Raw genomic sequence first — 26,171 nt, forward strand, 5'->3', positions numbered from 1 at the left:
TTATGTGTGTTTTATAATATCCTATTTTTTTACTATGGAAGCATGTTATTTCACTGCAAACAAGCTCCCCTGCTTGTCAGCGCTTCTTAAAAAGTGGTTTATTTGCATTCTGTAACTTCGGTCTCACGGCAGAGGGAGCTCATGGTGCGTCTGCTCCGGCATGGGCTGGAGCTGGTGAGAAAAGGAGAACCGGCCCCGGTCTCTGCTCAGAGCCGGGGCTGACAGTAGCTGCTGGAAAATGCGATGTCTGGTGACAGTTTATTCTTACCCAGCAATTATCAGTGGCGAAATGAGGGCCCCTGAACTCTTGTTAGGGCGAGCATGATGATGAAAGATGCAGAACTTTGGCCTGCAAAACAACTGCTTGGTTGCAGTGGATGGACTGAAAGAGGCTTCAGTTGGGGATGTTCTTCCCCATGGCAGCCTTAGCCAAGCACAACAAAAAGCAGGGAGTAATTACACTGGAATTATTTGTATTTCATACTTGTGCATTCTATGAAAACTCAGTTAGTTCTGTATCTTCTTCCAGAAGGTTGAAGACAGCAAGATGAGTTTCTGAGGAAAAAATGGGCACCATGATCATGGTATCTTGTCACTCTATAGGACAGCACTGAGGAACCACTGGACAAAGTGCAGCACAAAGCTGCACATACACAGTAATTGAAAAGGAGAAAAACAGCCAGAGGGTTTCATGTAGTTTTAACAAGAAGTAAGTAGGAAAGCACAAATTTATTCCTTCCTTCAGCCAGAGGGGGTTCCCAAACCTACTGGCATTCCTGCATTGCCTTACGCTCGCCCAAAGGCAGTGCTGGGCTGTACGGGCAGTGTTCCTCCTCTTTGAAGTGGCTTGCACAGCAAACTGGCAGTGACAAGAAGTGAAGTTTGTCCTTGAGGGATTTAAAATTAGCATCATAACATGCAGTGCTTGCCAGAGAAACCATTCCTCAGTGATGTAATCCTGCCAGCACTGCCCCCTAGAAACTCTGAGTGAGGTTTTAAGTGACCAGCAGGGCAGGAGTCATTGTCCAAGTTCTAACTTAATTTTGACCATGTATTTGGAGACATTGTAATAAGTTTAGCAACAAGCAGAAAGTGGTAATGACTCATTAATTCCACTCTTTGAGATCCATGCCTATTAAATCCATTTGCTAATTCTATGTGCAGCTGCCCTACAGGCCAGATAAGCTCTCATGTCTAACATACTGTGTGCAAAGTTTTAAACAAAAGGTATAAGCACAGACCGTCTGTGCAACTCCATCCATCTCTGCTAGGGGCCTCCTACTTGGCACTGACCTCATATGCAAAATACAAATAAAATTAGCTGCATACCAAGCCATCACCCCAGCAACCACGGGCCACTGTCTCATAAACATTTCCCACAGGGCCAGTACTGAGCTGCAACAACACGACCAAGAGGCTTACAGTGGAATTAAGTCTCCACTATGCAGATGAACTCCCAAATTAGTCTCTCTTGGTAGGCATTTAAGATAATTAAAATTCTGGTTCCTCCTAGATGCCAGGTAGGAGCTAACAAAGCTGCTGAGCAGGAGAGGTGAGCAGGGTGCAGAGCAGAAGTGACAGACAGCACCCAATGATGCAGTGTTACAGCTTCAGAGCAGGGGGCTCTGGTGCCACCACAGCAATCACTGAGCCAGGTGTCTGGTTCTTCATCATCTGCTCTTTCCTTTTAGACTGATCCCTCCTTCCTCTGATGGAGGAAACTGAGCTGTGGCAGCCCAAGGCCTGGCAGGAAGCAGGGCAGCTCAGCAGCTCGCCTGACTCCAGCCCCTGCAGTGAGGGAGAGACTGGAAATGTTTCCAGAAGTGTATGTTTTTGTTTGGGTTTGTTGTTTTTTGGTTTGTTTTTTTTTTCTCCCCGCCCATATTCCATTCATTCTTAACTGCTGTGCTTCTGCAGCCAGCCAAATTCTTTCTAAATGAGAATAAAACAAAAACTAGACGGTTGTCTGTAGATGCCACATGTTTATTAGTCCATTTGGAAAAAAAAAAAAAAGATTACAGCATTTTTATCTTGCTGTAGTACAGAATAAATAAAGACACAAAAATAAAAACATGTGGTTAGGTATTTTTTGTATTGGTTCTACAAAGAGTTATATCTGCAAATAGAAAAATATAAGAACCCTTGTTTACTCATGGCTCAGTGGTTATCAGAGAGGGATAAACCTGGGAAAAGTCTGGGAGAACTTCTCTTGAAGTTGCTACTAACAACCTAGCAAACCAAGGATGGACATAACCTCAACAAGAGGAAAGACACCAAAATTAGAGCACCCAGTAAATCCTCCAGAAAAAACACAAACTCACCTCTCCCCTGAAAAAAACACAGTTTAAAATTCCCGGTGGACATAAGGAAAACCTTTTCCCCACGAGGACAGTCAAGCTTTGGGCCAGGCTGCCCAGAGGAGCTGAGAGGGGACCCTTCAGGAGCCCATCAGGAGTTTCCTATCTGGGGAATCACACCTGGGAGCAAGCAGATGGCTGGACACACACACACACTGCTGGCAGCACATGGGAGACACATGAGGCTTTTGATGTTTCATTTGCTGAAGTGTGAGATTGAAAAAGGTTAAAAAAAGAACCCACCAGGTTGTTGGGACCAGGACAGCTGCTTGTGCCCTGGCAAACAGCTGACCTTGATACAACAGGTCAGAAGTTTAAATTGTTCTCAAGCTTATGGTTTGTTTTTTAGGAAAAAAACCAAACAAACCCTAATTTCTGTCCTACCACTCCCAGCTTCCCAGAGAGGTGTCCAGTCTGCTGCAAACTCCTTCTGCTGAGCCACACCATCCTGAGTTAGGTGGTCTGATCAACAAAAAAATGACCCAAGGGTCAGCTGTGAAAGCAGAACTCAGTCATCCTACAAAGCACCTTTCATTTCTGTGTTGGACCAAAGAGAGGGCATGCAAGCAGGCAACAGAAAACGTTTCTCATTAGACACCAGGCAGGCAGCAGTGTGCAACCCTTCTATGCAGAGGGAACTGAAAACAAGCATTCCAGCTCTTAATTGCACACACAGAGGTACAACACCTGAACCACACTGCAGTCCCTCCTGACCCAGAACTGCTCATCTGAGAGTCCTCTGTGGTGACAACACCTGACTTGAGTCCATCTGACAGTCACAAAGAATCCTGGCTCCTGAAAAAAGGTTCAAGCCAAGCTGTTTCCCATCTCTTTCCAAGTTCTGGTTTACATGGACACAATGGTGCAGAAAACAAAAGGTTCAGCTTTGGTTCATTGATGGAAAGCCTGTCCTGGACAGTCACATTAGTTCCACAGCCTCATGTTCCCCATTTTCTTGCTGTACCATACAGCCAACTTTATTGTTGAAAAGCCGAGAGAGACTTCCCTTCTGAGAGCTCCTGCCCTGGACAGACCTCTCCTTCTTCAAACGCCGTTTATTTCTCTTGCATATTCCCCGGATGTCCCAGATCCTTAGTGTGCCATCGTGGGAAGCTGTGTAGAGCAACTCATTGTGGATCTGGAACAACAAAGCCACATTTAATACCAAACCCTACAGCTCAGATTCGACACAATCAAACTGTCAAAAATCAGAGCAAACACAGCTTGATCCTCACACTTAAGGCCTGATAGCTCATTGCAAGAGCCAGTATAAATTATCACAAAAGATGCTGAAGTGGGATGAGACATTACCAAGTCAGGACTCATTTTTCAGCCACTTCACAGAGCCATAAAATATAAACAGCAAGAGTTATTTATAACCTAAACCCGCTAGAAAAGCAACGGGGAACTAAACTCAACATCAGAGTAGGCTGGGAATTTCTGTGCTGGTTTTGAAGATGAAGCTTAAGGAGGCACCAGAATCAGTTGGCAGTGGGAGCTGGCTTCAGGAATGCTTTCCTTCTCACTTCCCTTCTCCTTTTGCAGTAAGTTAGAGGTACAATTCCTCCTTCTAAATTTGTTGTTCTTCCAAACCTGCAGTAATTTAACCTTGATTACTCCCTGTAGTTTTTTGTCCTTAATGAAACATTTGCTGCTGTTGCTCACATGTCCAGTTGTCCTTATCCTGCCCTAGAAGCCACCCCTCAGTCTTGATCATCTTCCCTCTCCTGCATCAGTCTGTCCAGCACCAGAGGAGGGCTGCCATAGCCAGCATCCCCCCAGCACTCTGGGTTACATCAGCAGGATTAATCAAAATCTTCATCCTGCACACAGCATTTACTGAGGTCCTGGTGCAGGGAGATGTGGATTCTTAAATGCACAAAGCACAGAGGAATTCAAACTTCCCCCCCAGGGTTCTTTGCATGATACTGGTCTTTGCATTGCCACCAAAGATTACCAATTCCCCCCCCCTTTTAACTTTTAAATGCCAGTATCACTTCTTAGACAATATGCAAGCAATTTTGCAGGCACTTAACTTTGAGAAAATTTTTGAGCCAGTGACACAGACTTCCAGTTGTCTGGTAGAATGTGGGTCAGATATCGTTACAGAACTTCTTTGTCATCTTTATGCCTTCATCAACATAGATCCTGATATTTATATATTTATATTTATTTATATATTTATATTTATTTATATAAACATTTCTCTACAGGGTAGCACATGGAGGTCACCACTAGCTCCTCACTAATACCAGAAAGGCTGCTGAGCAGTTGCTGGATTGTTGAGGGGTGCCATGCCCAGAGGGTTAGGGGGATAATGCTATAGATTATTCTGCTTGGATAAGGCAGAAATTGTTTTCTCCCTAAAGCACTGCATACATTTCTCATCAGAGTCTTCTAATGGAAGGGGTTCCGTGAGGCCAGAGCCCATTCCCTACCCATACAGAGGATCAGTTACATCCATCTGATTTCATATGGTTGCTTGTCTAACCCAACCTGAAAAACCTCCAATCACAGAGAAGAGGATTGTCTCTGGGGCCTCATTCTGTGGATTCACTTATCCTTATTACTACAGACTTTGTCTAAAATTACAAAACAACTACTAAAGTCTGTTACTTTTCATCTTTTCCAAGAACATCCAACTCAAGCCACAGAACAGCTAGCCACACCAATTCCCACAAAACAAATGAGGGAGCAATCAGAAGTGAGAAATCCCAACAAAGAAACAAAGCCCTTTCCTGACCTGGATGCAGTTGATGATGAACTTGTGTCCTCGGAAGATCTTCTGCAGGACACCACTCCTGGAATTGAAAGCTCTTGCACAGGCATCTCCACTTCCTGTGAACACTGCAACACAACCACACAACACAGCACGGGGCCAAATGTCAGCAGCCACAAAAGAGCAGTCCACATGAGTTAAAAAATTTACCTGGAACTAGTTCACAAAGGAACATGATGTATCATTCTCAGGCTTGATTCTCTTCTCAGTTATAGCAAGTTCAGAAAACTCCCTTTTTGCTGACCCCAGCATGCTTGTTTTACTTTCTGTTTTTCACAACACTGAACTGCCTTAAGCCTGAAGTTCTGACCTTTCACTCCACACACACTTCAAATATCTTTTTCTGCTCTACTCTTCACATTTCCCCACCTAAACATGCCTCTAATTCTAAGCAGCAATTTATCTTAAGTCTGGTTTTAAGGATTTCCTCGAAGACTTGCATTTGATTTATCATCCTGATTTCCAGGTTTCCACTCAGTACTTACAGCACCTTCATCACTTCTACTGCAGCATCAAGCAGCAGAAGCATCTGCACAGGGAAGCTTCAAACCACAGTAAGAGCATTAGCCTCTCTCATACTAATGATATTAATTTGGTTTTAGCTTCATTAAAACATACTGGATTTTCACCCATTTTCAGCCATAAGCTTACTAACAGTAGGCATAGCCCTCTCTGTTGAAATACTACAGTTAAATCTCCTGTCCTCAGAGGTGAGCAGCACATGTAGGCTTCTTTATAAAGCAGCTTTGTAAATTCTTTCAGTGTGGTGGATTTCTTCAGCTAAATCCTCTAGCTTAGGATCTTTGCAAGCAGCAAAGCCTTTAAGTGGTTCAAAGCCCAGACTATCATCCCTATTTCAGTACAGCACTGAGCTATTTCAGCATTTTGGCTATAAGTCTTGTATTCTGTGTGCTATCCTGTACAGGTGCTACAAAAGTAGGGTTGGGGAGGAGTGGAGTTGTTTGGTTTTTTAAGTAAATTGTGGTCAGAGAACTTGGCTGTTCATCAGGTTTCCTTAGGGTATCTTAAGATGCTCAAAGAACAAGTTCTCAGCATTGTAGGGTCTTCACACCAAATCCCCAGAACTGCTGCACCCAGAAACAGTAAGGCAATGTTGACTAGAACATATACTTAGCAATCCGCCTAAAAAGGAGCACATTTGGGTGAATTAAGGGTTACCAACTGTCTTTGTAAACCCTCACTTTTCCTTCACTTAACCCAAACTCCTGAAGTTAAATATTTCAGAATTTCCTAGAGTTAAATATTTCAGAGCTGCAAAAAGCAATACATTTACTGCTCCCTGTATTTCAGGTCTTTGCAAAAGCCACTACCATGAAAGTATTTTTTACAAAACTGAAGTGCCAGAAGAAAACAGATACCTTTTCTTTTGGGGGAAGTCAGGCACTGGATTCCTAAAGAGAGGTGAAGAAATTATCATGGCAGTAAATACAGGAATACAAGAAAGTAGAGCACAAACTACCTACTGCCATCAGCTTTTCAACTTCACATTAAACAGCAGGAGGTTGGGTACTTCTGGGGTACACCTTCAAGAAACATCTGGATGTGGAAAATAATTTTATATGGCCTGCTATAGATTCATTTGCCAACACAATCCTGAAAAGCATTTCAGCCCATTCTGAAAATAAGAATAATGATGTAAAGCAGGGAAGTAGGTATTTTTTTCCAGTGAATGGAAATCACTTAATACTACTGCACACATGCAGAGAGTAGGAACCAGTTAAGAGCCGTTTTCACTATGCAGCTGTCAGTTTTCTTTAGCTATTGTAACCAGGATTTTGCTTTCCACAGACATCTTTTATGTCTTTTAAACTGTCACTCTAGATCTAGGAAGTTTCTTTGCACCTCTGTGTTCCAAAGCTGTTGATCTAAGTCAGATTTAGCATTTAAATATATGCCTATATATACCACCTGTGAAAAAAACAAACAAACAAACAAAAAAATGCAAAATCAATAATTAATTTTTATTTTTTACTTAAATTTAATAGACTCTTGGGAGAATAGGTTTTAAAAGTTTCCCTGGAGTTTCTGCAACATGAAAAAATATAAACTGCATTAAATTTTAAATGACTGTGCACATACTACATGAGAGGAATAACCAACATAGTATCATTAAATAAATTAGACTGAGAACTAGCTTTAATATTCCCCATGCTATTAATTACATAAGCAGACTGATGAAACTCACTAGAAACTAATTCTGAGGATATACATCTTATTTCTCAGATCTGTCTGGACTCCCTGTACTCTATAAAGTATAGACACTTTGGGAAAACTTCTATTTTTCCTCTCATTCTTCTACTATATTTTATTTTGCCCATAAACCCTTTGGGGCAGTGATCACATAGCAAGCAACAGAATTAAGATCTTCTTAGCTGAGATTCTTTCCATGTTCTGGCACTGGTGAAAATGTGACATAAACCATACCAAACATAATTTATTTTGAAGTGTTTTGCCCACAGTTTTGAAAGACAGAGAATGGAAACACAGTGCTGTTCTGTCCCTGATGAACAGCTAGAATTTTAAGCTACAGCAGCTCTAGCAATTGGTACCCAGTGAACAAGCCTTTGATCACTCACCTAACAGGTTTTTCCAATTAGAATTACAATGTATAATACAAGCAATCATAGCATATAAATTCATTTTTAAGGTGAAATGTCCTCTTTCAAGAACTAAAACGTGTCTAAATTAAATTCAAACAAGTCCCTAATATTTTCCCATGACATTTTTCTACCCTTCAAGTGGAATAATTCAATTCTCTCTGACAGATTTAGAATTTTGCATTTGATTTAAAATGAGATCTTAAATAGCTCTGTGAGCACTTCTTTCACACTATCAGGATGTTCTTCACAGGTCTGACTAAATGCAGCAATATTGCCTGCATTTAAAAAAAAAAAAAAAAAAAAAAAAAAAGAGTGCTAAGGAAAGATAATATATGTGTATGTCAGTGACAGGGTGGTAGGATGAGGGGGAAGCACTGCAGAGCTGATGGAGGTGGCATCAGATAATGAAACTTGTGTTCAAAACTAAACTTTGTTTATGATGGGTTTAGAGAGCCTGGGCAAATCCCTACTGGGTGCATGGGAAGCAGGATCAGTGCTGAAAAAAATGCAGCTCTGGAGGTCTCATTATAGAAGGAGAGAGTCTCTCCATCTCCCACCCAGACATGGAAATTCCTCACTAGATCAGGCCAACATCAGCTTAGAGCAGTTAGTCTTGATGAATTCAGTGTCTGATTTGGTTTCTTTATAATTAAAAGATGGAAAATAACACACACAAAAAATAAATAAAATTTAAAAATCAGTATTTTGTTTGCTAGTGTTCATCCCAGATTAAAATTTTGGGTTCATTTCCCCCTACCCTACCTGCCTCTATCTTTGAGCAATAACAACTTCAGTGTGCAACATAAGCTCAGACCCTTTCCCCTTCCATTTCAGCCTTCTAGCTGCCTGCAAAAGCTGAAATCAGCATAAATGATAACCTGCAGGTAGGGGAGTTTGGGGTAGTTCTGCAATATAGTTGAGGAGAGCTGTTTATTGTACCTGTCAGTTACAATTAACTATTTTAATGAAGAAAAGTAATGCTGAGGGTCTAATATTGAAAAGAAGACCAAATAAAGGCTTCCTGATTAAAATAAAAATCTGCCTGGGGGGCTTGGTTGTATGTTAAGTTTGCAAACATAATTAATCAATTAATCAATTAATCAATTAATCATAATTAATCAATTCAGTTCCTGGGTTATAAATGTGGTCAGTCAGCCATGTCAAGCATGGTGCTAGAAAATTGCTATTAAACTGTAATTTGCCTGTGCAGGTACAGCTCTCTCCTGATGTGTACCATCTTGCATTTGGCACCCACTTATCACCATCACAGTGATGATCTGTCAAAAGTGATGTCAAGGCCCAAGCAGCAACCATTCACCTGGTGTTACACTTGAGTTTCATAGCTGAAGTACAGAAATGAAAATTAGAAAAGTACTGTGAGTTTCTAGATTAGTTCAAGACAGACATTACCATTCCTGTTACCCTGAAAGAGAGAAGTATTTTCTGGGGGGGGCAGATGAAGGCACATTGAGTCTAACACCAGTGACAGAGTAAGACCAATATGACAGGTGCAGGCTCATAAAACAGAATTGCAGCCTTGCAACCCAAACCCAGAAATGCATAGATGATGTGCAGAGGGAAAGCCAGCCAACAAAGGGATTTAAAGAGGGAGGTTTCAGGGTCAAAATATCCTGTTATGTCAACAACAGGCTCTTATGTAAAGACACCACTCTTAACAGGAGTCCTGAGAGCAGCAAAGCTGAGTCCCAAGCACCATTAAGCAAGTGATGCTTGGGTACTGCGGAAAGGTGGCTTGGGGAACAAATACATGAAAGAGGAAGGGAAAAGAACTTGTAGAAAATGAGTGTAGGGGGTAGTCAGAGTCTGAACAGGAAGCCTAAATGTTAGAAAGAAGCAGTGAGTGTTTGAGACATGATTCTGGTTTTGGACAGTCCATTACACAGCCTGTGCAAGGTAGCAGAGGCAAGCACAGGGATGCACATCCTCCAGCACCACCTCCTCTCCCCAAGTATGCAGCAGAAGCAGACTGACAGACATCAGACTAGCAAGGTTAAACCACAGCTATACAAACAACCCACAGACAGCTCAGGATTTGAGCCACTTCCCTTGGTAACAGAAATAAAGCAAGTGCCTCTTCATTTGCCAGAACAGGGAGGTGGAAAATGGAGAGAAGATCCCAGCTTCCCACAGGGAGCAGCGCAGCAAAGTTTGACACTGAACATAAACACGGAGGAGAGGAAGGAAAAAAAAAAGTGACAATTTCACAAGCCTTCAAAATTATAGTATTCTCTATTAATAGTCTTTGATCAAAGGCAAACATAGGAAAGGCAACTTACAGATCCCAGCGTGGTATTTCAAAGTGCTAACGCTGTGTTTGTGAGCCTTGTAGGTTTGGATTCTCTCCCCAGTGTCTACCAACCAGCACTTCACTGTCCTGTCTGCGCTGCCTGAATACAAGTGCCGATTCACCAGCTGAAGGGAAGAGAAAAAACCATCAGCAATCACCTCCCAGGCTCCCTCCTGAGTGAACTGCACGGCAGTGACTCACACGAAGTCATGCTTTCTGACTCAACAGTCTGTTACAAGGAGCAAAAAGAGAAAGAACTACAGCTTGAAAGAGAGGGATGGTGAGCAAAACCCATCTCGCATCCTTCACAACCACATCTCCCGTTGACTTCTGGGCCTTAAAAACAGCTCCCACATTCCAGAAGATTAAAAATTGAGCTCATCTGCTGGTGCAAGCAGGCAGGATTTTAGTGAGCTTAAGAACCCTGCTTCCATAATTAGTTATGGCCTCAAAAACAGACCCTGCAGTGTGGTTTCTGCAAAGCATATTTGGTAGGAACACTTATCAGACTGTAAATTTTAATTGGAACAAGAATTTCAGAACAATAATAAGTGGGGAAAAAAAAAAAAAAAAAAGTAAGTTGAAAAAAAATCCTACACAACATAAACTAGGGTTCAGCACAATCACCCTGCCCCAGGTCAGTATCTGGAAATACTAACTCTTGTTTTAAACTGTTTTGTATCTGCCTTTCCACAAGTTTTTTTAGACTGTGTTATCAGGTTATTAAATAATTAACCATCCTTGCACAGGTTTTTCAACATCTTCAAACAGATTGTCTTCTGCTGTGTTATTTTGAGCATCTCTGCCTATAAATCCTGAGAAGAATGCTGCTTCATTACAGCACCCGTCCTGCACACTGTGTGAACTCACCAGTGGCAGAGGTTGTTTTATTACAGACAGACACACGGAGAGTGACAGAAGGGAGGATTGCCCCTGGGAAACTGAGAAAGAGAGAAAGAATGAGAGAAAATAACACAGTATAATACTAGCCAGTATATGGCAACAAACTATCAAAAAACTGGCAGCTCAGGTGTGAAATTCTTCACAGTGCAGAGAAATATCTTGCATTCTATGTCCACCTAGTGAAAACAACACCCAGGGTTCTGTACAGCTCTGACTGCACATTACCATGGGCAGAGAACTCCTGACAGCTACAGGCAGGGTAAAGGATGTAGTCAGGGAAAAGGAGAGAGGCAGGGAAAAGGAGAGAGGCAGGGAAAAGGATGCAGGCAGACTCAGCCATCACACACCCTCGAGGCAATCCATAGGCTGTAGTTCCAGGTGAGTTTCATGGACTTACACCAATCTTTGTGTCAAAAGGATGGAGAGACAGGAGGGAGAACCCTGAGCCCTCAGTTTGCATAAGGAGTAATAACACCTTGTTTGCAATACACACACAGAGCAGAAGGTTCACATGACCAGCAGAACATCAACCCCTTACGCTTCTCGGGTATCTCCAGGAAACCAACTGCAGAACAAACAACAAATCAAACTCACATGGTTCTTGCTCTTAGGTCACTTTTAAGGGTCTGGTTCTTCTGCCACCTTAGATTATTATAAACCTTCAGTCCTCTCTCTTTGCACGCTCTGTATGTGTAAGGTTGGAATATTTTCCACTCTCCCCATCTCCGCTCCTAGTCCAAAGAGGAATTGCCCCATCCCAACATGCATCATAACTGAGCTTTGTGCAAAAAGAAAAAAAAATATTTAGCATATATTACAAGAACAAGAAACAAAAGGAACAAGATACAAAGCACTACACTGATGGGAATATGCTAACCCATGTAACAAAAGTATGCAGGCAGACCAAGATGATCCTTGGACACAGCTCCCACCAGCTCAGTTGCTGCAGCACGTCAGATTTCCTACCAGTAGAACTTGGCCCATGGGACAGTCTTCAGAGCTACACACCAGGAGCTTCTTAGCACTGTTAAAAAGTGTCACAACCTATTACTTTTAAGCTGGTTTTGCAATGGCATTGACATTAGCAGCACTAACAACTGAGAGCTATACAGTTAGCCTGGGGAAGGTAACCTTTTAACTTCCCGGCTCAACCTGAATGGGTCTAAAGAGCATTGCCACATTGCACCTGCTAATGGAAGTTGATGCTTTGACTGTAGATCCTGCTGAGTAGTTCTTGGCCAACTCACTGGCATTTCTTTTCCAGACATCTTGCTGGCAGCATCAACCCACCCACTGAACAAGGGAAAACACTATTATAACCTCCTGCAGGTAAACACCACTCTGCATTAATGGTACATTGGATTATGCTGCTTCATTTCTACATTTAAGTGGGTGTACAAATGCTTAAGGGAAACAGAAAACCTGCTACTTGCCTACATTTGCTAATTCTTAGATATACAAATGTGTGAAATTATGTGGGCATATGTAGGTAATTTATAGCATCAGCATCACAAGAGCCACAAAAGCTTCCGACACCCAGAGATCTCTCGGGATGGTCAGCACACCAACCATCTTCATTACATTCAAAGCCTCCATGCTTTGAATGGAGCTTTTTATACTTTCAGGCACTTTCCTGCCCCTCACCAGTGAGCACAGTAGCAAAGGATTCTCAGCCTTGCATGGAGACAGAAACACTAACAGGTTAAACAATCTTTTGCATGCTACAGACTCTGCCTGCAGCACAGCTGAGAGCAAAACCCAGTGCAGGCTCTGACTGCCACACAGCCTCTCATTTCCAGGGTATTTTTAAAATACACAGCACGTAATAGCTATTAGTGGAGAAGGCCATCAAGAGCTATCAGCTCAGGTTGAAGTTGTGAATCAGATGTGCCTTTAGTGGTATGATTCAGCCATCATCTCATCTAAATTGATGCAGGTATCTACAGCTAAGAGAGCCCTTAAAGTCACTGCAGTCTAGGGCACAATTCATCTCATCCTAAGGCAGATGCCTGGAAGAGATCACATCTTAAAACTCACAATTTCTCCCTCCTGACAAGGACAACCTTTTCAGCTGCAGCCAATTTAGGTGAAATGATTCCTCCTTCGCTTGACTAAGGACAGGTTTAGTTTACAACTCCAGCCTAAGCAACAACACTTCAGATATCTATATTTAATTAAAATCATCATCATCATCTTGTTCCCCTAGACAATGAACCTTAAAAGCAGGTACCATGCTGTGTAATATAAAATAAATACCTTCTCTACTATACATATGAGGAACCATGGTATAATGCAACTGAAGTCCATCCAAAAAAGGACTTGGAAGTTACAGCATCCTACCTTTTGGCTGCCCAAATCTCAAAGTGCAGCCCTGATCTGGGAGGCTGATCCACGCTGCAACTATCCCTTTCTACAATGCACAGAAAGCATTATGTGCTCCGGGGCAGTCGTGACAAGCAACCATGCCCAGTATTCCTGAAAATGGTCAAGAGAGCATTTGAAACCAGACAGGATTCTCTCTGAGAAGAGCACACCAGAGGCACCAACCCAATCTGACCCATGCCAAACCAGTATTTGTATTCCAGAGCCTTCTTTCAGAGATTGCATTCAAAGGGTGTGGTTATGCACCCACAAGGCAGACACAGCATCTTCCACTCTAATTCACCAAGTTGGACACTGTGCAAATGCCCTCATGCTGGCTGGGCACAAGCCACCCTTGTGGTGGAAGCAGTGGAGGTCCTAGGGTCAGCCAGCAGCACAGCTCCTTGGCTCTGGTCAACATTTTTCTGAAGTCATGATTGAATTGAAAACTATTTTAAAAGTCCAAGGAAGAGCTAGTGTTCCCCTCTCCACTTCCAGACAGGTCCCCAAAGCACTGATTTCTAGTTAGGTCACTTTCTGCTGGCTCTGCCTCTAGGACTCTTATAACCCTCCTTATGCAGACTTGTCTTCCCCCATCCTGCTCTTACAGGGCTCTCAAAATGGGTTCAAATCTCCTTGGCCTGCAGAGGCCATTTAATCCATCCAGATCTGCCAGCTGGATTACACCACTGGGCGAAAGAGATGCCTTGGGTTAGATAGTGCCACAGACACATCAGGCTCAGCAGATCTTCAGATCTTGTCCCTCTTGAGAGATGGACAAAGTACATAAAATTCTTCACCAAAATGTGAGATTATGCTGCAGCTTCAGTGGGAGCTGAGCCTCCTTGCAGCTAAGACTGGCACCTATGATTCTGCATGGGAATTCAGGTACAGTCATTTTCAACAAATACCTGTGGGACAGATCCCCAGATCTATAACCATTGGGCTTTTCCAAACCTTTAGCCAATTTCCTAGGTCCCAGTCCTATTCTTATTAGAAAATTTAATTTTCTTATGACTTAGAAGGAAAAACATAAAATTTCACTTAACAGATTTTTCAGATATCCCCAGGTCTGTCAATTCTTACTTTAAAAATTGTCAGTAGAAACACTTCCATATTCTAATCTGAAACTGCCTGGAGAAGCAGTGGTGTTTTCAAAGCTGTATCTTCCTTGGCTGGCTTTTGAGTGTTTAGTTCACTTTGGCTACCTGCCCAACAAAGCTCCTGACAAGGAAAAGCATGGCAAGGAAAAGACACGTAGTACAAAACACAACACAGACCAGATTTACAGCTCATATATTAATGAGCTGAGTGGACATTTCAAACTTGAGTAGCTTTTAATTAATTAAAAACCTGAGGACAGTCAGATGCTCTCTTCTAAAGCCTCAGCTACACAGCACAAAATCACTGCATTGATCCCTGTAATTTTGGACTGCTCATTTTTCTCATTACTCTGAGGGGCTTTGCTTTGAACAAGATGAAACACAGACACATGAATGGAGCAAATTTGTCTTAATCCTGGGGCCAAAATACTGGAGATTCCATGAAAAAGTCAGTCAGACCTGCCTGTGAGTAGTAAAATAAGCAATAGCAGCAAAGCACAGGTTGTTAATGCTGAAGTAGTTACAGATCACACTACTTATGCAATCCTAACTTTGACTGCAGCCTCCAGACATCAGAGTGAATAAAACTCCTAAAACTATCACATCTATGGATCCTCTCTCCAGACAGTCACAATCCCCTTTCTCCACAAGCTTGGCTGAACTGACTATATGCAGCAGATTAAGACAGTTCAAACCTGTATGAATGCCAAGAATATCTGCACAAGAGCTGCTTAGCAGGTATTTCAACCTTATAGGAACAGACTTTGCTCTCCCAATTAATCTTTGCTATTAGAAACAATTTAACTCTCATCCAAGGAGAGGCAATTGGCTCTCCAAACAGTTTTGAACACATCCTTTTTGAAGGTCATGGAAGCCAGACTGGCTCCCAGGAGCTTCCTACAACCACATGCCCCATTACATTGTTCTTCACACAGGGTTCAGGATTCCTACAGTCTGCCAGCTGGGTCTTCTGTCCACAGCCACTTCTAAGTTCAAAATCAGCAACTTGGACCAATCTCAAGTTAGAACTATGTAAGCCTTAGGCTGACTTAGACTTTTAGGATCCCATTCAAAACCACATTCATTTTTATGAGCCAACAAACTCCCAGTGGGCAAGAAATTGTTTGTTGTTTTGATTTTTTTTTCCTAAGAATTCATGTAGAGTGAGCTCTCTGCTCTAGCTGCTAGAGAACGTTCATCAAATTTTTTACTGCAGAGCAAAGCAATGGTCCCAGAAACATCAAGAAGGGTTGAGGTGGAAGAGACCTCTGGAGGTCATCTGGTCCACTCCTGTTGCTCAAGCAGTGCTGGCCATTCAGACACCTTGGATTATCTCCAAGAATGGAGATTTCACAACTTTTCTGGGCAACCTCTGCTAGTGCTCAGTCACCTCCATAGTAAAGAGGGTGTTGCTTGATGTTTGAAAGGGAGCATCCTGTGTATCAGTTTGTGCAGGTTCTTTTCTACAGGTGTTGTACAAATTCATATTCCCCTAATTCACATCTCCATCCTCTGGTGAATTATGCAAGAAATACAAACAGAAATTACAAAAAATGCATGCACTTAAATGATGTGACAAGAAAAAAAAATCTGTCCCAGTGTTCACAACAGTTAAGTGTATAAACAGAGTTCAGACAACAGCTTTGTTCAAAGCATTCTTCTAGTCAGCTTTAAAAGGCAACTAAAGGGAATGGTCCAAACAAAGGATCTTTTGCAGTAAAACCAGAAGTAAGTCCTTGCCCACCCATGTTCATTTAAAACTCCTTTTGTAAGAAAAGCTTTCTTGCAAGAATGTTTGCTATACAATGCAACCTAATTCCAAGCTGGATCATTTCTCTCTGCCAGCTTTTGGCAGCACACTTTTGATAAATATTGAGGCAGAACAATCAGCAAAAGACAAAGCAATTCTTGGGAACAGTTTGCAAAACTACTTTGGAGACACTCAGAAAAGCATGCACATTAAAATATCTAAGTCAGGGTTATGCAGCCTATTGCAGGCAGTCACATTAACAAAAATGCATGTTTGATTATTAGCTGCAAATACTGGTCTTGAGCTGGACCTGAAATTTTTAAGTGAAAGAACTTCTGTGAGCTGTGTGATTAGTCAGCCCACCCTTGCTTTTTCCCATCACTTTCTATAAAAAATCATCATTGGCTCTTATATGAAGAGAGCACTCACAGCTGCTGTCCCTTGCCTGCCAAGCTATCAATGCACTGCAGGAGAAATAAAGTGAAGAGTTCTGGCTGCTCCACTGCTGGTTACCTTGCCTGACCATGAGCGTGAAGGACTCAAAGCCAAAGCCACCTGGCATGCACATGATTCCCACTGCAGGCAGAAAATTTCCTGGCAAAACCTTGGAAGAGGAGCTGCATTAGGAAGAAGATGGCACCTTCAGAAGAACTGCTCAGAGAGTGGATCCTATGCAATCAGTTCAGCTGGTAAATCACCTGCAAGAGACTGTCCTGAGGAGAGCAGAAGAAGCCCTGGGGAATACCTGAGCATCTCTTCCTCTTCACTCCACTCTCTGGGGTGCTCTAAGGACAGGGGGAAAGGAAAACCTAAAAACTCACCAGTGCTTCCCATTCTGCCATGCAAGATTAAAGTAGCTTTCAGGCTCCTTTTTCTTATTCTGGCTGGCACCAACACCTAAAGGACCTTAGAGCAACTGAGGAACATTCAGGATCTGCACATGCCTGTGGCATCACATGCCAGCACTGAAGGAAGGAAAGTGGAAAACATGGGTGTGCTTTATGGATATCTACCCAGAAATGCTCCTTCAAGAAACTCCAGGAATTTCTATTCAGTGCTATAGCAAAACTATTGGTATTTACTGGAAAGTAAAGGGAAATGACTGAAATAGCCCAGATGTAATTTGCAGCACTTTAGAACATCCTGGGCCATACCCATTAATAACAATACTTTTTAATGTTGAGGAAAATATGGTCTCAATATTGAAGGTTTTTTTCCTGATCTTTGTCCAGCATGAGAGATCACACTGAGCATTTCTCAAACTTTTTGAAAGGTCACTCTCCCCTAGGGATCATCATTTGAATAAACAAAATGAAAATAAGTCTCTATTTTTTTCCCACTTTATTCTATCCACAAAAGCATTATACCACCCAGAGAACACCTTTAATTGATGGTAACAACTCAGCTCCTCCAGGATAGAGGAGTGAAAATCTAGTGTAATTAGGAGCTGACTTGGGCCCTGAAGAAAATTAACTATTGTCAACAATTAAAACAGTTTTTTGGCTACTATGAGCAATTCACAACTACCAAGTCCTTCCCAACCCACAGTTTGAAAGACACCAATTCAACTCACTGCCAGAGATTCCAACACTGTCACCAAGAAGCCCTAGGCAAAAAAAAGGCTCCAAGAGATTTTTGAGAAGAAAACAAAAATTTTAAAAAATTAAACACCTCTATTCAGGAAGTTTCCCTTCTGTTGTAACATCTTTGTATGGATTGTGGTGATTGAGCCCTCTCTAAAAGAATGAAAATACCATGTGGGCTGTGCTGAGAGGCAGCCAAGTGGAACAGAAGGGCTTGTGTTGAACCCAGTAAGAGAGAGGGAGGAATTAGGAAAGATCAACAGCCTAAAGCTATTCAACAGCAGTACAGTGACTGCTTAAGCTGGGATAAGTTTTAGAGGCCTAGAAACAAGATGCTCTCTGTGGGCCCAGTATGTACCTCAGCTGGACTTTCCCAGCTTCAAACATCAACTGGTGATGAGAGAAGTGAGGGGCTACCAGTTAATCACAGCTAGAAGAAGATTTGGCCAGGACTGTTGCCAACAACAGAGTCTTGGCAGAAGTAGTCTTGTGTACTTTGAATTGTTCAGGTTTTTCAAATGGATGTGTTGGGTTTGCTTTTCTTCTCCCCTACAAGAAGTTCTGTTTGTTTAAAGCCATTGTTTAACTCGGTGCTCACAAGGGGAGCAGCACTGCTCATTCTTGAGCATTCAAAGAGTGTAATTGAATTTCCCAGGCTTCTGGGAAAGGGTAGAGCCAGTTTTTTGTAACAGTTTTAGCAAGAACCCAATTAAATTAAAGCAAGCTCTGTTGTTGCCAATCTGTGTCTTGGAGAAGAGTTGCAATTAAACAGCAAAAACATAGCCTGACACGAAGAACAGCAACAGTTACCTGAACATCTTCAAAATACATTACCACAGTGTCAGAAAAAGAAGCTTTAACACTGAAAATCTACTCAAGCAAGACAAACATCACTCCAGGGCAACAGGATTCTGTGTGGGTTTTTTCTTTGCTAAACTGAAGGAAAATAGAATTCCTTCAGTGCTATCAGGTTTTTAGTCTATTAGTGCCAGCTGTGACTGCCTTCTTTAGAAACATGGGCAACATTTATTAAATAGCTATTAAAAATATATACTATAGCCTCTGTAAAGGAAAAGCACTTATGGATGACAAACAAAAAAAGTAGTGAGAAAAACTATTGTTATTAACTTCAGCCAGGCACAAACATTTATAAACATTTAAGGTTTCCTGACCTGAAACTAAGGTGCAGACCATCATACATCTTCCTTAAATATACCATTAAAATTTTCTGGTGGATAATGGAATGTACAGAAGAGTGTTTGTGCAATAGAACCTCTTTTTCTTCATCTGCCTAACCTCGTTCTCTCCACAGCAGTATTAACAAACCTGGCAGCATTCACCAGAAAAGTATTGCAAAAAGAAGGACAGGGTATAGCTTTTCAGGTCACATTAAAGTCTTTCCCCTTCCTCCTTCACCATCTCCCGATTTCTCTCTCTCATGCTCTACTTCTCTTTCCCATTTTCCATGCCTGTTTTCTTGCCTTGGCCATCTATTTCTCTCTGTCTTTTCTCAAATCATGCCTGCGTGGTTTTTAAACCAGGATTTCTTTCAGCTTTACACTTTCCTATTATCTTTTGCCCACAATTTTGGTTTAGGTTTTAGTGTTGTTACTTTTTAAGTTATCTGGTTTACACTCATTTTTTCCCCTGGCCTTTTCAAGTTATCAGACTTCAGGTTTGTTTTTCTTGCTCAGGTTATTTTTATTCCAAGTATGGTGATCTGCTGTTCATAATTCTACTCCCAGCAAACCTACACTTCAAGACCAAAGAGGATGTAAAGAGATACTGAGCTAGAAGCTTGATGAGGATAGCCACTAGAAGCCAAGAGGACATCAGAGAGTGTTTTAGGGAAAGAGGACTTGTCTCAAGACCACAGAGCACTGTTATTTTGTTATTAGAGGAATGTTTGCACTTACCACTTATAACCTCAGAAGAGCTTCTTTAGGAATGAAAAGACAACTGGGACCCACGTGAGTTAGGACGTGGATGCCTCTCTTTAAGAAGCCTCTGTTCTTACCTCTAGGCAAATTACTGATCCTTGATGCTCTTTGAACACTTTCAGCTGCTCACCGGTGACAATATTCCACGTTCGGATGGTATAATCCGTGCTGCCAGAAAACAGCTCCCTGTTTGGTGCATCAAGGATCAGGCATAAGACAGCCCCAGTGTGTCCCAGCAGAGTCTGGTAACAGCGCCCACTGGACACCCACCAGACCTTAACAGTGCAGTCTGTGCTACCTGTCACCAGGAGGTCCCTGCTCATTTTCTCTGCCTCCTCCTCTACCTCCTCCTCCTCTTCAAGAACATCTCTGGAGGAATAGTGAGCAAGAGTCAGGACACAGTTCCGATGGCCTCTGAATTCCTGGATTTGTTTCTCCTTGTCCACACTCCAACATCGGGCTGTTCTGTCATAGGAGCCACTGAAGAGATAGTCTTTGGCAACCAGGATCCTGAAAAAAAATAAAATTTGCATGTATGAAGAGTGTAATTATTTTTATATAACCATTTTTGTCACAATTTCAATGCCAAGAATCCTGGAGTTAGAAACAGTGGTGTGAACACAACATATACAGCCACAATTCAGCATCACTATATAATACACATTATTTATGATTTTTTTTTCCATTTTTTTTTCTTAAAAAAACCACTATCCTGCTTCTACTTTTAATATTGGAACCCCCTACTCAGGTACATCAATGTCAACATTTCTATTTAATAGCACAGTAACTTTGGGCATTCATGTTTTTCTGAAATCTTGTCCACCAGCACTCTTACATACTTTTTGTAAGTTACATAAATACTAGCTAGGAGTTTTTTGTGTTTGTTTTGTTTTTAAAGAGCTCATTCTTGATAATTATTAATTAGTATTCCTTTGCAAATAATAATTTACAAACTGACCTATGAAAACAGATTGGAATTAGAATAAAAACAACAAAATGCATTCCAGGAACCTGAACTGCACCTGACAGTGTACAGTGTATCATCTTCCCATCATCAGAGAGAGTGAACTTAATTTCACTTATCTCAGGATCTTAAAAAAGGTAGAGCAAGAGCACCCCACTTACTACATAACTGAAAAGCAAACCAGAGATTACAGCTCGAGAATTCTATTTACTGGGCCCTCAAAATAGCACATTGTAGCTGCACAAACATATAACAACAGAAAATTTTGTACAGTTCCTATTTCCAAACCAGAGGCAGGGAACATCATTACCTGTCTCCTTTGTCAGTTGAGTTTGGTAGTCTGGAACCTTTCAAACTGGCAACAAAGCCATATGAATAGGGAACACATTTCCCATTTGCTGATTCAAGCAAAAATCAGTCCAGTGCCAAAATACAGAGAGAGACAGCCTTTTTTAACTATTTACAGAATCTAGCTACACATCATTGTGTGTTTTGAGTTAAGTAAGGAACAAAAAACAAACCAAAAAACCCACCCACCAAAAAAGAAATGAAAAAAACTAAACCAAAAAAACCCAACAATCTGACTGCTCTATTTGCCATTAATTAAATACAGTACAACTAAAAAGAAGCACTTCAACACAACAGGCCAAGCAGTCATGGACAGTTTAAACTCCATTTGCACAAACTGGAATAATAATTCCAGAAAAAACACTGACTTTATCCCTCTTACTGACACAATGGCTTGACGTGATGTTTTTACATCTATTTATCAGAAGCATCTGTTATCAATTGAGTAATTTCTTCTGGAATTTCATTCCTAGCCCTGGATCCAATTCTCCTGCTGTGTGCCTTTCATTTCTCTCCTATCTGCTGTCTATGGATGTGTCAGCACTGTTGCTAAGAAAACTAATTATTACAGCACAGAACACGTGTAGAAGGAACTCAAGGCTTTACAAAACCCATTTTCTTAGTGTAGGAATGGGGAATTGCAGGAAAATGACATGAACAGAAGGGAAGAACTCCAGGAAACCAACCTGTTAACAATTGATGTGTGTCCTCTGTAAATGGCCAGGCACTGACCTGTCACCACATCCCACTTTCGAATGGTGTGATCTGCACTACAGGTGAAGGCAGCCTCATTTTCTAAGTGGCAAAAGGTGATGTAACTTTCATGTCCTAGGAATAGCAAAGGAAATAAATTCTATCACTCTGCATGCAAGCAGGGCAGAGCAATCAAGTTCCTCCCCTGAACAAAAAGAAAAATGCAATAAATAAATGGACTGAAACTCTAGTTTTATATGCACCACCAGTTCTGCACATTTAAGGATTTGTATAAGACACAGCATTATTAACTAACAGCAGAAAACTCTGCTTCATTTATGTAACAATAAAGTGGAAGACTAAACTAGTACAGTTCCCTCAATCAGGAAGATCAAACAGCATTATAAAAATATTAATGAGTTAAATTATTATCAGTAGAATAAAACTCAGGCTACTGAAGTTTAAAACCACTAAGAAATTGGCTTTTTTTTTTTTAATAAAGAAATGCTTTTGCTTCCTTCTTCCAAAGTCAGGAAAAGACTGAATTTCAACTCAGACCATTGATTGTAAGCTCTAACAAACAGCTCTAAATTAAAGCAGGGAACTATAAAAAATGGAAGCAACACGAGACTTACCAGCAAGTTTAGTTTCACTGTCCAAGCAGAATGAAAAGCAAACAAAACAACATACCTAGTAAAAAGTCTGCTAGTACTTTCCCCATTACGTCTAAGAACGTGAATAAAAATCAATTTTCAAAATTTTAATACACCTTTAAATAAGTTACATAGAAAGAAAGAATAATAGCACAATTATTTATAGAGTATCCAGAGTATGTTTGGATTCTATAGTTAAAATAAAAATAGACACAACGTTATTCTAAAAATTTCATGCTGAAAAAACAGGGTAATGCTAGCAAAGGGGAATCAATATTAAATCTTAAGCTTTTATTGTTGCTTATCAAGTTGTGACATTTTTCCATGGCATCATCCAACGTCCTGCATTTTAAAAGCATGCTGGTATTCAAGCCCCAGCTTTTTCCAAGATCTCTTGCATGAAATTGTTGTCATCTATCTAATCACAGGAATTATATTATCTTGCAATCTTCTCCTGTAATTATTTAGACTGTAAGCTTTCAAGAGCAGAACTCTTACCTTCTAAGTAACTATCACAACAGAGCCCCAGACTTTGTTTGAAACTGGTGGGCCCTGCTATGATTTAAATAACACTACTCTTGCAGGAGAAAAGAAAAAATATAAGGACAAATGTGATTAAAGAGAAACAGATGGACAGACAAAGTTATGAGAAATACAGAATCATGTTGTAGAATAAAGAAATGGTAAAAGAACTGAGAGAAAGCAGACTGCCCAGTAAAACACTTTGTTTCACTGACCTTAAAAAAACAGATTTTACTACAGCTCCTGTAGTTCAAAAGCCTTGTTGTAGTTGAAAAGCAAAGCAGAATCCACGTTACAAGCACACATCTTGTTTCCTCTTAAGCAAATTCACCAGCTGCCAAAAATCAAATAGCTCACCAGGGCTATTAGCACAACCATACACATCCTCACATTTAGGTGAAAACTTTTTGCAAAGCAGCTTAAATGGGACAGGGTTTTCCTCACAGAAATTCTCCCCGAGAAGATCAGAAAGTATCTTGGTTACTGCATTGAAGTCTGTCAGTGAGTTTGTAACCATCAATAATACTCGAGCCACATAAAAGGTGCCAAAAACACCCCGTGGCAGGTCTGGTGCTGGTCTGGTCAAAAGCAGCCACCAGAGAAGGCTGTTGGTTATGTTGTGGTAGAAGCTGTGTTACAGATACAGGTTTATCAGTAATTATAGTTTGTACAATACAAATTTACACAACAAGTGTGTGCACATATAAATACAGCACACATACAATTACCTGAAACAGCTGTCAGCTCACAAACCACCCAGACAACCTTTAGTTTACCCCAAACACTAGCAGTACACAGCCAGATTCTGAATATTGCCCTATGTATTCCTCTTTCTAGTTAAAAGTTAATTAGCACTTTAAAGAGATTTCTAAGCCTAAAGCAAATGCAGTGAGTTTTCCAGGAGGCAGAACCATGGCAGGAAGTGGGGGAAAAAGATAACACTCCATAGTTAAAAACAAACAAGCAAGAAAACCAACAACAAAAAGTCACAGCAATGTGATTTCTTCTCTGGAAGAGAAGAGGATCAGAAGTTCCAAATTTAAGAATTTTTTTTTCCATAAGAACAGACGTGATTGAGTGAGAATAAAATATCTTTAGTCCGTATCTGACTCCTGCATGACTGCACTTTTTACAGAGTTTCCCTCTTCTTTTTGAGATGCTGGTCTAAGCCTAATAAATTTTGTTTAAAATGCAAAAGCAATTTAAAATTTTAAAGCCCAGAAATTAACATTTCTCTTTGTCAAATGTGTGGGAAAATAGCCTATTTAGCAAGGTTTCTTTCTAGATTTCTTGGTCAAGAGGTTTTATTTAAAGATTGCCTGGAAAATGAGATGATTACAAAAAAAAGTAAAGAGAGACACAGAGGGCTTCTAGAAAGAGACATAAATGACTGAGATAACAGGATCCATGCTATCATTAGAGCTGGTAAACTGTTTTCAGATGAAACACCTTCTGATTAACATTCCTGTAACAAATACTCGAAAAAAACCCCCACAAACCTAGCATGAATTTGGCTGCCCAGCAGGCTGCGGGGTCTGAGAGACTGGAACATGCTGTGTGGCCTGTGCCATGCTTTGGGCTCAACCAAGCAGACGGAAAGAAGCTATTGTACCTTGGAAGTGGCCATGGCACTGGCTGTCGGCAGTGCTCCAGAGCCGGGCAGTGCCATCCTCACTACCCGTGAGCAGGCGCTGCCCGTCGGGGCTGAGGCTCAGCCAGTTGATGCCTCCTTGGTGATCTGTGCAGACCTTCACGGCTGAGCCACTGTTCCCCATCCCGGTGTTCCCGGCGAAGGCAGAGAGAGGCTGCGGGACAGATCACAGGCGCTGTGCAACCCCCAGACCGTGCTCTGGGCCTCCAGCCGTCTCCCACCGACCAACTTCATCCATTAACCCAACTCCGACAAACCATCAGCAGGGTGGTCCTGCAGAGGGACACAGAGGAGGATAAGGAGGGCACGTTAAATCATTTCATCTCCTCCGTGGATACATCATTTCTCAGTTTGGGGGGTGGTGGGTAAGGATGAAGCCACTGTGAGATTCTTTCTCCGCAAGAGCTGTGGAAGATGGCCTTTCAACCACACGCTCACTGCTGCGGCTTCTCCATGGGCACAGAGCCACTTCCAGACCCTTGGAGAGGACCCAGCATGGTCTGAGTGCTGCCGTACCGCTACCCGCTGCCCCGCTCCCAAGCTGCTGCCGCCGCTCTGCTGCTGCTCCGGCTGCTGCTTGAGCAATTCCAAGGGTAACTCAGAGCACGCCGAAGAGTCGACGCCTCCCAGAAAGGAAAGCCCAACCTCGGGCGGCCCTCATCGCCCCAAGGGGCCGCCTGCCCCCTCCCCCGGCCGCCGCGGGATCACCTCAGCGGCCTCCAGCCCTCCCCGCCCCGCGGCTGCCGCCATCCCTCCCACATCCCCCCCCTCCCCAAGTCCCTCCGGCATCTCCGCCCTCGGCATTTACTCACCGCCCCGGACACGGCCCCGGGTGAAGGTGTGGGGCTCGTCTCCGGTCGAACGATCCCGCACTCACCCTCTGGGGAGGGGGAACCTCATCCTGCCGGGGGAGGGGGCCGGGCCGAGCGCGGGTTCCCCCCTCCTGCCGCCGCCGCCCCTGCTGCCGGGCCGAAGCGGGCTCCCCGCAGCTGCCGTGCCCCTCTCAGGCGACCTCGGGGCGGTTCCAAACCCCCAGCGCCGGCCCTCCTTCCATTACCTCCCCCTCCACGTTAAAGCCGCTTCCAACCCCGGCAGCCCCCTCCCCTGCCCGCCCCGCTTCCTCGGTGCTACCGCTCCCCCCACCTTGTCCTCCCGGGAGGATTCCCGCAGCTCTGCCCCTCCGGGACGTTCTCCCCCCCCGCAGCAGCCCCCCCTGGGCAGGGTAAAGAGGCAGCACCCCCCACACACCCCTCTCGCCGCCCGCCTCTCCGCTGCTGAAGCCGCCCCTGAACTCACTTGAGTCAGGGGGGGGGAAGGATTGAGGGGCGGGAGGGTCCCTTTGCACCTCGCTACAACCAAAACAACTCGGGGACAACCCCACATCCCCACCGTGGTCCCCAGGATTGTCCCCGGGGGGCAGGCAGCGCTTCCTGCTGCCCGCTGGGCCCCCTCAGGCTGCCTGCCGGCCCGGAGCACCCCCCAGCAGCACCGGCGGCTCTCGGCGGGCTCCCCGCATTCCCTCCCCGGCTTCTCGGGACGGTGCCTCCCGGGGGCACCCAAGACGCTTCTGCTGTCGAGCTGGGGGCTGGCTTTGAGGGAAGCCATCGCCTTTTGTTCTTCTTCTCGCCCTTCTCC

The 26,171-nt window shown here is 42.8% G+C and overlaps 1 protein-coding gene across 1 annotated transcript; it reads right to left on the reverse strand.

Moving 5' to 3' along the window:
• Positions 1–1,970: 1,970 nt before the first annotated feature.
• WDR86 (WD repeat domain 86) lies at positions 1,971–25,544 on the reverse strand. The gene is made up of 7 exons (XM_030445355.1): positions 25,349–25,544; positions 24,498–24,809; positions 21,704–21,845; positions 19,783–20,215; positions 10,055–10,190; positions 5,101–5,204; positions 1,971–3,495 (listed from the first exon to the last, which is right to left on the reverse strand). Exons 2-7 carry the CDS (start codon positions 24,658–24,660, stop codon positions 3,277–3,279), a joined length of 1,197 nt encoding a protein of 398 aa, XP_030301215.1. The 5' UTR covers positions 24,661–24,809; positions 25,349–25,544; the 3' UTR covers positions 1,971–3,276.
• Positions 25,545–26,171: the final 627 nt, after the last annotated feature.

Source organism: Calypte anna, chromosome 2 (genome assembly GCF_003957555.1).
Source record: "Calypte anna isolate BGI_N300 chromosome 2, bCalAnn1_v1.p, whole genome shotgun sequence".
NCBI classification, from domain to species: Eukaryota; Metazoa; Chordata; class Aves; order Apodiformes; family Trochilidae; genus Calypte; species Calypte anna.